The 12,883-nt window shown below is 37.7% G+C and overlaps 1 protein-coding gene across 1 annotated transcript; it reads left to right on the forward strand.

Moving 5' to 3' along the window:
- The first annotated feature begins 1,330 nt into the window (after positions 1–1,330).
- On the forward strand, positions 1,331–12,691 carry LOC122313119 (lysine histidine transporter-like 8). Its single transcript, XM_043127856.1, has 7 exons — positions 1,331–1,592; positions 1,682–1,866; positions 4,993–5,126; positions 5,400–5,848; positions 6,365–6,468; positions 11,949–11,976; positions 12,114–12,691. Exons 1-7 carry the CDS (start codon positions 1,452–1,454, stop codon positions 12,600–12,602), a joined length of 1,530 nt encoding a protein of 509 aa, XP_042983790.1. The 5' UTR covers positions 1,331–1,451; the 3' UTR covers positions 12,603–12,691.
- Positions 12,692–12,883: the final 192 nt, after the last annotated feature.

Here is a 12,883-nt window from a genome sequence, read left to right on the forward strand (position 1 = left end):
CTACTAGCATTTAACTCTCAAATCAATAAATTTATCTCAATTTAAAATCTCTTTATACAGGAGTTTCATAATTTTTTTTAACTCAACACCTTTATATGCACGATTTATAATTTTTTTTAACTTCTCGTAAATATATTTAAACTTATTTTTAAATCTAAATATATTTAAATTCATCTTAAATAAATTTTATAAAATTTATTCTATCATCTTAACTCATTACTATTAATAAAAAAATTTAATTCAATTTAACATTTAAATGGTCTTAGTTCTTCATTTGAAGCACCGCCAAGATCTGGTGACTGAGTTAAAACTCTTCGTTTCAGTTGGGCCCAAAGTTTTGGAAGCCGACATAACAAGTATTAGGGAAAAGAAATTTCCCAAAAGTCTAGATTTTGTTATTAATCACATATGTTAATAAGATTATCTATTTATAAGCGGTAGAAATACCAAGTTACTTAAATTTAATTATTATGATAAAATAAAATTTAAAATGAATAATATCAATTAATATAAAAATCTTGAAATTATAAATACTGCAGTGTAATCAATCCAATTAATGCACCCCACCCCGTTCTGTATACTCACTCAAGTTGATATGATGACATCACTAAGATGCCGTCACTTTTGCAGTGCAATCAAATATTCATGCACGCCAAGCCTACTCGTCACGACTCAAAGACCCTTCTTGACAAAGAAATAAATGTTATAACTTTTATTAGAGAAATAATATTTATATTCTATAACAAATAAGTTTATACATTTATTTAAAAAAAAAAAAGTTAATAAATTTAAGATTTATATGAAAATTTATTTTTTTAATAATAAATCATATTTTTTCTTAAAAAAGAAAAAGAGTAAATTCTTAAAATTTTATGTAAAAAAATATTAAGATGAGTTTGGATGTTGAGCTAATCTGAGATGAGTTGAGTTCTTTATAAATAATAGTAAATTTTAATGGTGAAATGATTTTTAGAGAACCTACCTAAGATAAGTTTTGATGTATTTAAATATTAAGATATGTTTAAAATTTTTTATAAGAAATTAAAAAATATTACAAGTCTTTTGCATAAAAAGATATTGAATTAAAAAAATTATGAATCATATATGAAAAAATATTTTTAATTAAAATAAATTTAATAATTTATATTTAAATATTAGCTTCAATTCAAAATTAAATTAACTGAATTGATTAGACCGTTCCAAGAATAAAAAAGAACTTAATTGCCATGAGCAAGTGGCATTCATGTGCACCTGTCCCCACGGCGGCCACAAAGACCAGACAAGTACGCCAGTGGTCCAGTACTCATCAATATTTTCAACGCCAACCAAGTCCAGACAACACCGTTACTTATATCACGGAGCATCGATCGGTGCAATTAAATTAAAGTAAAGCTTCTGAACTAAGAATAGAAGAAGTAGTAGAACTGGATCAGGAGAGGAGAACAGCAGCCATGGGAGATCAAGTACTGGTATTTGTGGAAGAAAATCACAGAGCAGCAGCTGCAGACCATATAATACCTCTCCACAAATATTCCAAAACCAAAAGCCTCGAAGAAGATCATCATCATCCTGATCATCAGCAAGTGCTGCAGGTAATTAATTTGTACCATTAATAATAATACAGCCATGATACTCCCTGGAGAGAGATTAATATTGCTGGTACGTACTACTGCTTCTGCAGCATCATCTACAAATTGGCAAGGAAACGGTGGAGCAGATCAACGTCTCAAAAGATGATCAAGAAGCTTGGCTTCCCATCACCGAGTGCAGAACTGGCAACACTTATTCTGTCACGTTTCATATACTGTGCTCCGGGTTTGGAATGCAAGCCCTTTTGCTTCCTGTTGCATTTGCCACTCTTGGATGGTAGGGTTCTTTCTTCTTCTTCCTCTTCCGATCCTCTTTTTCCAGTGATATATATATACACACACACACACACTTTATCATACATATGATTCAGCTCAAATGGGCTCATTTAAGGCAAAACTCGAGAGGGAAAAGAAGGATATAGGTGTAGCAAAACTACTTGGTCAGACCCTAATTGATGAGGGAAGTCCAGGTCTTGTGTTTTTTGCATGTGTTTTAAGGAATCAAAGGTCAAAGCAACTTCTTAATTATTAGTTGGTCTTGATTTGCAGGAAACTGAGCTCATATATATATGGGGGTGTGTATGTGTAGATATATACACCCGCATAAACAGTGATCTTGAAACGTAATTAAGTTCAGTTTCACATGACACTGATTAAATACGAACTCGGATTTGAATTGCAGAGAATCGAATAATTTAGGCCATGTTTGGTTATACGTTATAATTCATTGAGATCAATATAGTTCAGTCTAATTTTAAGTTGAGTCTACTATTTAAATAGAAAATTTTTAAATCATTAAACTCATTTTAATTCAAAACCTTCTTACATGAGAGATCTATAATTTTTTTCAACTCAACACCTCTTTACACGTGAGATTTACAACTTTTTTTAATTTTTTATAAATAGATTTAAACTCATCTTAATATTTAAACACATCTAAACTCATCTTAGATAAATTTCATAAAAATTATTTTACTATTTCAATTCACTACTATTCATAAAAAATATAACTTATTTCAACTTAACTCACACTACAAGAATAAGGTCTTGTTCCAGCAATTTTATGTTTGATGGAACAAAAATTGTTGCAAAAAATCTTTATTTGCAACAATTTTTATGTTGTTGCAAAATTTTTTACATCAAAATTCGAAATTGGTCTTTTGCAGCACTTTTTGGCTTTTTACGTCGACTATAAATTGCTGCAATATTCAAATTAATTTTTATGGCGATTTTTGAACTTGTTGCAACAAAAAGTCGCTGCAACATCTCAAAAACAAAAAAAAAAAACTTTTGCAACGGTTTTCAAATTAGTCAACAAAACCGTGCGCCAATTTATACCCATTGTTTTTCACTTCCCCCCCCCCTACAGATCTTCACGCCTCCGATCTTCACATCTTCAGTACGTTCTCCGGCCCCCTTATGGTCTACAGATCTTCCGCCGTCGACCCACCGCGCTGGCAACCCAACCAAGCTCCGGCCCTCTCTCGCCGTCTACAGACTGAAGACCAGGGGAGCCTCTGCTACGGGATCGCGTAGATCTGACGACGAAGCTCACGGCTTTGACGAAAACGACCCCGTTATCGGCGGCTTCGTTCGGAATCACGATCCCGAAGATTTCCGTCTGCCCCTCACTCTCAGATCGGCGACGGACGGTCACTGAGTTCGGCCGCTCCTTTTGGTCGGCTTCTAAGGGGAAGGCAGAGGATCGAAGGGAGAGGCAGAGGATCGAACAAATTCTCTTCATCTCTCCCAGATCGGTTTCGTACGGAATCACTGAACTCGGCCACTTCGGCGTCGAACCAGTGACCTTTGAGCAGTCTTGATGCGGGATGGAGGAGGACAAAAAGTGAATATTCTGGCCGGTGGAATGAAATAAAGGGGAAGACCAGTTCTTTTCCTCTCTCTCGGATCGGCGTTTTGGACGGAGTCACTGAGCTCGTTTTCAGATTCGAACCAGGGCAGCGCCGTATGGCTACCGCTGTGGTGGACGCGGTTTGCCGATGTAAAGTTAGAACTATTGTTCTGCCGGCGGCATAGAAGAAACCCGTCTACTTTCTACCTCGTTGAGAAAAGACAGCATCAGCGAAATAACTAGTATTTGTGGTGGATGGGCTGCCGACGTAACGATACAAGTTACAGCGAATTGTGGATTCAGTCGAGGATGCAATCGATAATTGCAGCGGCATCTTTGGGGGACTGCGACGTTGTAAATCGACCCAAACAATTAAGTAAAGCGATTACAATCGGTTCTCCTAACGGCAGTTGCAACGGCTTTCCTTTGTTTTTCCCATCAGTAAAAAACGATGGAAAACATCTGTAAAGCCAACGATTCACGACATTAGCTGAGTTCCAGCAGTTGCAACGATTATATGGCGTCCAACATGCGACGAAGCCACGATTGTTGGTACAGTCCATCAGCTGCGAAATATAGGGTGATTTCCGAAGGATTCAAGAGCTGCAACAGGGCGTATCCTTTGTAGTGTCAACAATCAAATACAGCCTCCACGTAGCTAGTTTATAACCTTATAATATATCTTTGTAGATGATCAGGTGAGGTTCAGGAGGGACTTGGTATCCGTGGTGTGTACATATTAATTTAACTTTCAAAAGATAACGTATGTATGATCACCACCGACTTGTTGTACATGCGATTATTTCAAACATTGGGACCGGTCCCCATGTTTGAAATAATTGACATGACAAGGGTGAGTGGTAGTATTGTTATACGAGCTACCACTTACCCTCGTCATGTCAATTATTGCATCTCTCAATCTATGTAACTTTCGCATGGAGTCATATTAATATTGTATTTGAATTAATATTACAAATCAACGATCGAGAAGATGCTAGCTTCAAAGTTGGATATACCTTTTCTCATTCTTTTTTGCATGTATCGAGGAGAAACACAAACAATTATATTGGTTTTCATCGTAAATGATTTGTTTTCTTTCACTTATATCAATTGAGATGGCATCATCTATTGTATGAAAAGAAAAATTATATTTACAGTAATAAAATATGTAAATATTACACAATTCTTAAAAAAAAATAGATAAATATAGAATTGACATAAAAAATCAATTTTCTAATAATATACTAATGTAATATATTTGTGCACTCTACGATTATATATAGCATTACTTTATTGAAATAATAAAATTTAAATTAAAAAATAAGATTTTCGTATACTAAATTCGTTCTTAATAAGAATATGCATATATATATATTGCTTTTATAATATATTGGATCGACAATAGTCTATTAATGTCGATGCTAAATAGCCTATGCCAAATAACTTTGGCAATAATATTTTGTTTCTATAAACGACCTTTCATTTTTGCTTTCAAAAGTGAGCTGAAATTAATTAAGTAGGTTTGATTTTAATTTCATTGCATGGATGCAGGGCATGGGGTATCATATGTTGGTCCCTAGCATTTGTGTGGCAGCTCTACACCATATGGCTTCTCACACGACTCCACGAATCGCTCCACGGAATCCGCTACAGCAGATACCTCCACCTTTCAATAGCTGCATTTGGTAATTAATTAGTACAAAATATATTTTCAGTCATCCCTTTTTATATAATATTTAATAAAAATTCTATTTGCTGTCATTTTTATTAAGGTTTAATACGTGTAATATTCAATTAAAATTACAAGAAATGTGAGGTTAGAGTTCGAGATCAGGATTCAGGATTGATCTATTGGACACCATCTTGTTAAATTTAAAGCTTGAAAAGAATTAAGTGATTTTCTACATTTGAATTTGAAGACAACATGCATGTCTTTAAGAGAAGCGTTAATGTTGTAGGTACAAAGCTAGGGAAGCTACTTGCCATATTCCCGACATTGTACTTATCCGGTGGCACGTGTGTCATGCTGATTATCACGGGAGGTGGGACCATGGAACTCTTGTTCAAGACTGTATGTGACAGTGGGTCCACGTGTCATGCCAAGTCATTGAGCGGTGCAGAGTGGTTCTTGGTGTTCACGTGCATTGCAATTCTGATCGCCCAATTGCCAAACCTGAACTCCATGGCTCCGGTCTCTCTGATTGGTGCCATCACCGCAATCCTATACTCTGCTCTGATTTGGGTTCTCTCTATCACTAAGGGAAGGCCCGCCGGCGGCGTATCCTACAGTCCATCTGAGACTGTGAAGATGAACTCCAACTTGATGGGCAAGATCAGTAGCATTCTCAATGCGCTTGGGATCATTGCTCTTGCCTTCAGAGGTCACAATGTCATACTCGAGATACAGGTAAGTGACTACTACATCTAAACATCTCCTTTCCTTTTTCTTTCCTTTCTCAATGTTCGAAATGAATAACATTGGGTCAAATGATTGATCAAGAGAGAAATACCTCAAATGGATGCCATATGTAAGAAAACACAGAAGAAAAAAAAGGTGCTAAGTTGCAGAGAGCATGATGCATGAAGGTCTGAAAAGTCTACTGTATTCACTGGAATGAATTGCGCGATACAAGAAAAGGTCCTCATATATATACACACTCTGCCCTAACAAACTAACAGAATCCTACCAAAAATAGAAGCCAACTAATTGAAAGAATATTTACTAAGAATAAAAGAATAAAGTAAAATACAAGTTAAACAGAATAGATGAAATTAATATTTATCCTTTTCCAGAACGACTTGTAGCTTGTTCATGCTTAGTGTGTAATACCATATATTTTTTCCTTTCTGCACCAACGAATGGTAATTTTTCATATCGATCTTAATGCTGCATAGAGGATTGAAACATCTGCACTCTTTGTAGGGAACATTGCCTTCGAGTCCAAAACATCCATCCCTCAAGCCTATGTGCAAAGGAGTGACAATATCTTATATACTAATCGCCACGAGCCAATTCCCCCTCGCAATATAAGAAAAAGAAACTTAGAAAATTGCAAACACTATCCTGTTATTGAAGAACAGGAAGTGAGTAAGGAAAAATCAGAAATGTCTTTTTCTAATCTTCTCATTGAATTGTTTTTCATAGTTATATTCTATACATTCGTGCTTGACATTTATACTGAAGTGATAGAGACACTTGATAACAAAAGCTGTTTTCCAACGAGAAATGATGCATGAGCTGTTGTAAGTTGCTGTTTTGATGCATGTGTGAGTCCGAATGAGTGCTGTCCAAGTGAGTGTTCTGCTGGTCTGCATGTGTGTGTTCTCCTGCTGCTTCTTTTCATCCTGCTGGTCTGCTGCTTCACATGCCAAAAGTTGAAATCAAATAATCCTCTGCTGCTGCACGTTCAAGCATCTGAAAAGAAGAATAATTCTGCTGTTGCTGCATGTTCAAGCATCTTCTTTCCCTTTTCACGTTCAAGCATCTTCTTTCCTTTTTCTTCTTTTTGTATTTTCAACAGCCCCCCGCAAGGTGGAGAGTAGATATTTTCTGCTCCCATCTTGTGCAAGTGTGTGTAGAAGCTGTTAGATCCCAGTGCCTTAGTCAATATATCTGCAACTTGTGATTCACTACTTACATGCTCAGTAATGACACTTCCTTCCTGAATTTTATCACGGATCAAATGACAATCGAGCTCTATATGCTTAGTACGTTCATGGAATACTGGATTTGCTGCAATGTGTAATGCAGCCTTGTTGTCACAGCGTAACACAACTGCCTGAGGATGATCTACCATTAAGTCTTGAAGTAAAAACCTTAGCCAAGTTAATTCACAGCAAGCACTTGCCATGGCCCTGTATTCAGCTTCAGCTGAGGACCTAGAGATAGTGTTTTGCTTTTTAGATTTCCAAGACACTAAGAAAGGACCAAGAAAGGCACAGTACCCTGTCACAGACCTTCGTGTATCTCGGCATGCTCCCCAATCTGAATCACAGTACACCTTAAGTTGTAGGTTTGATTGTGAAGAGTAAAATAAGCCTTGTCCTGGAGCTCTCTTTATGTACCTTAGCACCTTATGAGCTGCATTTAAATGTGGGACTCTAGGAGCTTGCATGAATTGACTAAGCAATTGGACTGAATATGCTAAATCTGGTCTGGTGATGGTGAGGTAAAGAAGCCTCCCAATGAGTCTTCTGTAGATAGAAGGATCCTTAAGTAGGACACCTTGATCCTTAGGCAATTTGCTGTTTTGATCCAGAGGTATCTTAGTAGGTGCAGCTCCAATGGTTCTTGAGTCAGATAATATGTCCAATGCATATTTTCTTTGACATACATAAATCCCTTTTTCTGATTGTGCCACTTCCAACCCAAGAAAGTACTTTAAAACACCTAAATCCTTTATCTTAAATCTGTCATGTAGGGAAGATTTGAGAGAATGAGTAATGTCCATGTCATTACCTGCTATAATAAGATCATCCACATAGACAAGCACAGCTGTAAAGGATTCCCCCACTGACCTCGTAAACAAACTATAATCTGCCTTTGACTGCTTGAAACCTTTCTGAACAATGAAATCTGAGAGTTTGGCATACCATTGCCTCGATGCCTGTTTCAATCCATACAAACTCTTATGAAGTTTGCAAACTTTTGCACAATTACTATCAGCATATCCTGGTGGAAGCTTCATATAAACTTCCTCCTCCAAATCACCATGGAGGAATGCATTGTTCACATCTAATTGATGTAAATTCCAACCTCTAACTGCTGCTACAGCAAGCAATGTTCTCACTGTCACTAGCTTTGCTACAGGAGAGAAAGTCTCATGGTAATCCAACCCCTCCTGTTGTGTGTATCCCTTTGCCACTAGCCGAGCCTTATACCTCTCAACACTTCCATCTGCATTGTACTTGACCTTATACACCCATTTGCACCCTATAGCTTCCTTTCCATGAGGCAAATCAACTACAGTCCAAGTGTCATTCATCTCTAAGGCCTCAATCTCAGCTTGCATTGCCTTGCACCAACCAGAGGTTTTGACAGCTTGTGCATATGTGTTAGGTTCTATTTGCTTTGTGATTGAAGCAACAAAAGCTTTGTGTGTGTTGGACAGTTTATGATAAGAGAGATTAGCATCAAGAGGAGAGGCATTACCTGAAAGTCTTGATCCTTTCTTCTTGTCTAACTTCTGTGAATGAGGGAGTGAGGATACTTGTTGACAAATGAAGTCCATCAAGTAAGGTGGTGCACGTCTTTCTCTAGTGGACCTTCTAGGCATATGAGGATCGGTGGGATGTGTATGTTCTTCAAGAGGTTCTGGTGGATTTTCTGTGTTTGAGGTGTTTGCCACATTCTCTATATCGATATCTGGTTCAGGTTCAAGGTGAGGCAACTCAGAAGTGTGGTCAAGAGCAATATCTAGTGGTTGGGAAAAGGATAATGTGGTTGGACTTGGTAGGTTATGGGGAGTGGTTGTAGTCTTAGTTTTGTATGGAAAAATCTTCTCATGGAAGACTACATTTCTAGAGATGAAGATTCTTTTTGTCTCTAGATCCAAAAGCTTATAGCCTTTAACCCCAAAAGGGTAACCTAAGAACACATACTTCCTAGCTCTAGGATCAAACTTGTGCCTGTTATTTATCAGAGTAGAGGCAAATACCAAACACCCGAATACCCTAAGATGAGAGTAAATAGGTTTGGTCCCAAAGAGGAGCTCAAAAGGGGTCTTGTTTTTAAGTAATGGTGAGGGGGTTTTGTTTATGAGATATACTGCAGTGAGGATGCAGTCATTCCAATATCTCATTGGAATTTCACTTTGAAACTTTAGGGCTCTTGCTACATTCAAGATGTGCTGGTGTTTCCTTTCTACAATAGCATTTTGCTGGGGTGTTTCAACACAAGTTTTCTGATGGATTATGCCTCTTTTTGAATAAAAGTCTTTCATGTCAAATTCACCTCCATTATCACTTCTAATTACTTTGATTTTGGAGTCAAATTGGGTTTCAATCATTGCATAAAATTGTTGTAAAACCCCAGTTGCATCAGATTTCAGTTTTAACATATACACCCAAGTACATCGACTGAAATCATCAACTATACTCAAAAAATATCTTGATCCATCATGACTAATTTCATTACAAGGCCCCCAAAGATCACAGTGGACTAAATCAAAACATTTTTCTGATTTATGATGGCTAGTAGGAAAAGGTAGTTTGTGTAATTTTGCTAAAGGGCAAACTGAGCAGGGTATGGTAGCAACATCAAAATCAGAAATGTCATTTTTGCTAATCAAGTTCATCCTAGAATCTGAGAGGTGCCCAAGTCTATAGTGCCATAGGCTGAAATCTTCATGGTTGTTGATGACAGAAGCAGAAATGGCAGTGTTGGTGGTTAGAGAGGATAGGGCTTCAACTAAAGCTGTAGGGGAGACTTCATTCCTCAGTAGGTGATACAAGCCATTCCTCACTTCACCCATTCCAGTCGTTTTCCAAGTTAAAAGGTCCTGAATAAAACAGTTTTCAGGTAGAAAAATAAGGCAACATCTTGATTTTTGACTAAGTTTCCTTGCAGATATGAGGTTAAAAGAAAAGGATGGAACACAAAGCACATCATGCAAGGTCAAGTGTTTTGACATCTTCACTGTTCCAACATGGGAAACATTGACAGTTTCGCCATTTGGAAGAGCTACAGAATATTTGGCAACACTTCTGATGGTGGTGAAAAGGGAGGTTGAACAGACCATGTGGTCTGTTGCCCCCGTGTCTATTATCCAAGGTGCATCAAAGGTGTTGTGTGAGTTTATGCTATAAGCTGAGAGACAAAGCGAGATACCAGATATTTTTGACATGTCGGATTCAGAATGACTGAGGGAATGCACTTGATTAAGTGAAGCTCTGTGAGAATGACTGGGTTGTGATTTGAGCAAGGCAATCAGCTGTGAATATTGCTCTTGAGTGAGTGTTGCTTGGTTGTTGTTGATTTGCTCATGTCCAGGTGGCATAAGGGTAGTGACTTGATTGGCAAAAGCTGGTCTGCCCTTCCCATGGAGCTTGTGGCCTGGTGGATAACCGTGAAGTTTAAAGCATTTTTTTGCAACATGGCCAGGCATTCTGCAATGGCTGCACACTGGTTTCTCAGGGTTAGCCTTAAAACACCTTTCTAAGGAATGTCCAGACATTTTACAAAAAGTGCAATAATACTTTCTCTGAGATGTGATATTTTGCCTTCCTACATCTATAGCAGTTGCTATCATAGCCATGGAGTCACCAACTGAAGTGTCAACAGAAATCTGTCGCCTCTTTTCTTCTTGTTGTATTATGGAGTACACTTCATTTAGACTAGGGAAAGGCTTGATTAGAAGGATCTGAGCCTTAAGGGCTTTGTATGTGTCATTTAAACCCATAAGAAACTTCATCACCCAGTCTCTTTCGTGGTTATCCACTATTGTTTTCAAACCCCCACATGTGCAGTTAGGAATAGACTCATAGTTCATCAATTCATCTAGCAGAGTTTTTAACTTAGAGTAATACATACTTACAGTGTCTTGGTTATACATTATTGTAGCAATACCTTGCTTTACTTCATAAATCCTTGGAGCATTTTGCTGTGCAAGTCGTTGCTCAAGTTCCTTCCACAGTTGATGAGCAGTCTCAGCATAAAGGGTGCTGCTCTTAATGTCAACTGACATGGTGTTTTGCAGCCAGGTGATGACTATGTCATTGCATCGAAGCCAATGATCCATCAATGGACTATCAGCCTCAGATGGTTCACAAATGCTTCCATCAACAAACCCAAGTTTGTTTTTGATGCGAAGAGCTCTTTTCATTGAACGTGCCCAAGAATGATAGTTACTTGAATCAAGCATTTGAGTGACAAGAAGGACTCCAGAACTGTCATTGGAACCAATAAAATAGGGGCTATTTGGTTGGGATGGATCAGAAATATTTGAGTTTGGATTTGCATTTTGATTGGCATTTGAGTTGATGGAATCAGCCATATCTCTGATACCATATAAGAAAAAGAAACTTAGAAAATTGCAAACACTATCCTGTTATTGAAGAACAGGAAGTGAGTAAGGAAAAATCAGAAATGTCTTTTTCTAATCTTCTCATTGAACTATTTTTCATAGTTATATTCTATACATTCGTGCTTGACATTTATACTGAAGTGATAGAGACACTTGATAACAAAAGCTATTTTCCAACGAGAAATGATGCATGAGCTGTTGTAAGTTGCTGTTTTGATGCATGTGTGAGTCTGAATGGGTGTTGTCCAAGTGAGTGTTCTGCTGGTCTGCATGTGTGTGTTCTCCTGCTGCTTCTTTTCATCCTGCTGGTCTGCTGCTTCACATGCCAAAAGCTGAAATCAAATAATCCTCTGCTGCTGCACGTTCAAGCATCTGAAAAGAAGAATAATTCTGCTGTTGCTGCACGTTCAAGCATCTTCTTTCCCTTTTCACGTTCAAGCATCTTCTTTCCTTTTTCTTCTTTTTGTATTTTCAACACGCAATCGCTGGATTTTGGGCTTATGGAAACAAGGCAAGCAAATTTATCTCTTCAAATTTCGCGAGATTTGCATAAATACCCACCAAAATCAGAGATTTATTCTCATCAACCTTTTGTACAATAATATTCCTAATTGGTGATCATGACAATCTGCTTTCTCTGAATGCCAGATACCTTATAATGGACTAGGATTGCTGACAGCATTTTCGCAGTTCCATGGATACAACAACTCTAAATTCATGATGGGCTTCATCTACCTTCTAGTATTGGTGAACTGCTTATGTGCATTCCAAATCTACGCGATGCCAATTTTTGACAACTTGGAGTTCAGGTACACGACCAAGAAGAAACAACGGTGTCCGAGGTGGGTTCGGACAGGCATCCGCCTATTCTTTGGAGGGTTGGCTTTCTTTGTAGCAGTGGCTTTTCCATTCTTGGGAAGCTTAGGTCCTCTAATAGGAGGCATCGCGTTGCCTTTGACGCTTGCTTATCCCTGTTTCATGTGGCTTTCCATGAAGAAACCCCGCTCAAATAGTATACTGTGGTGTATTTGCTTGGGGCTCGGTTGCTTAGGCATTGTTTTCAGTGTTCTTTTAGTTGTTGCAGCAGCCTGGACTTTATCTTACAAAGGCTTGAATGCCAATTTCTTCAAGCCTTAATGATATATATACTGAGAAATTATCAGCATTAAGCCAATTATATATTTTTTCTAAAGAAATATAAATCATGTTAGAGTATATGTATGATATATAGTTGTTATCATCTAGAATAGTTTTCAATGAACAAGATCATTAATTTGATGTGAGAATCAGATGGAACATCTTATGCCGACATCAAGTTTCTAAATGGACCAGAATAAGTACCGAGAATAACCTGCATCTTAATGACAGATATACATCAATTAACCAAAAGCCAACACCGTATGGTTGTGCCGATGATC

This window comes from Carya illinoinensis, chromosome 6, assembly GCF_018687715.1.
Source record: "Carya illinoinensis cultivar Pawnee chromosome 6, C.illinoinensisPawnee_v1, whole genome shotgun sequence".
Lineage (NCBI taxonomy): Eukaryota > Viridiplantae > Streptophyta > Magnoliopsida > Fagales > Juglandaceae > Carya > Carya illinoinensis.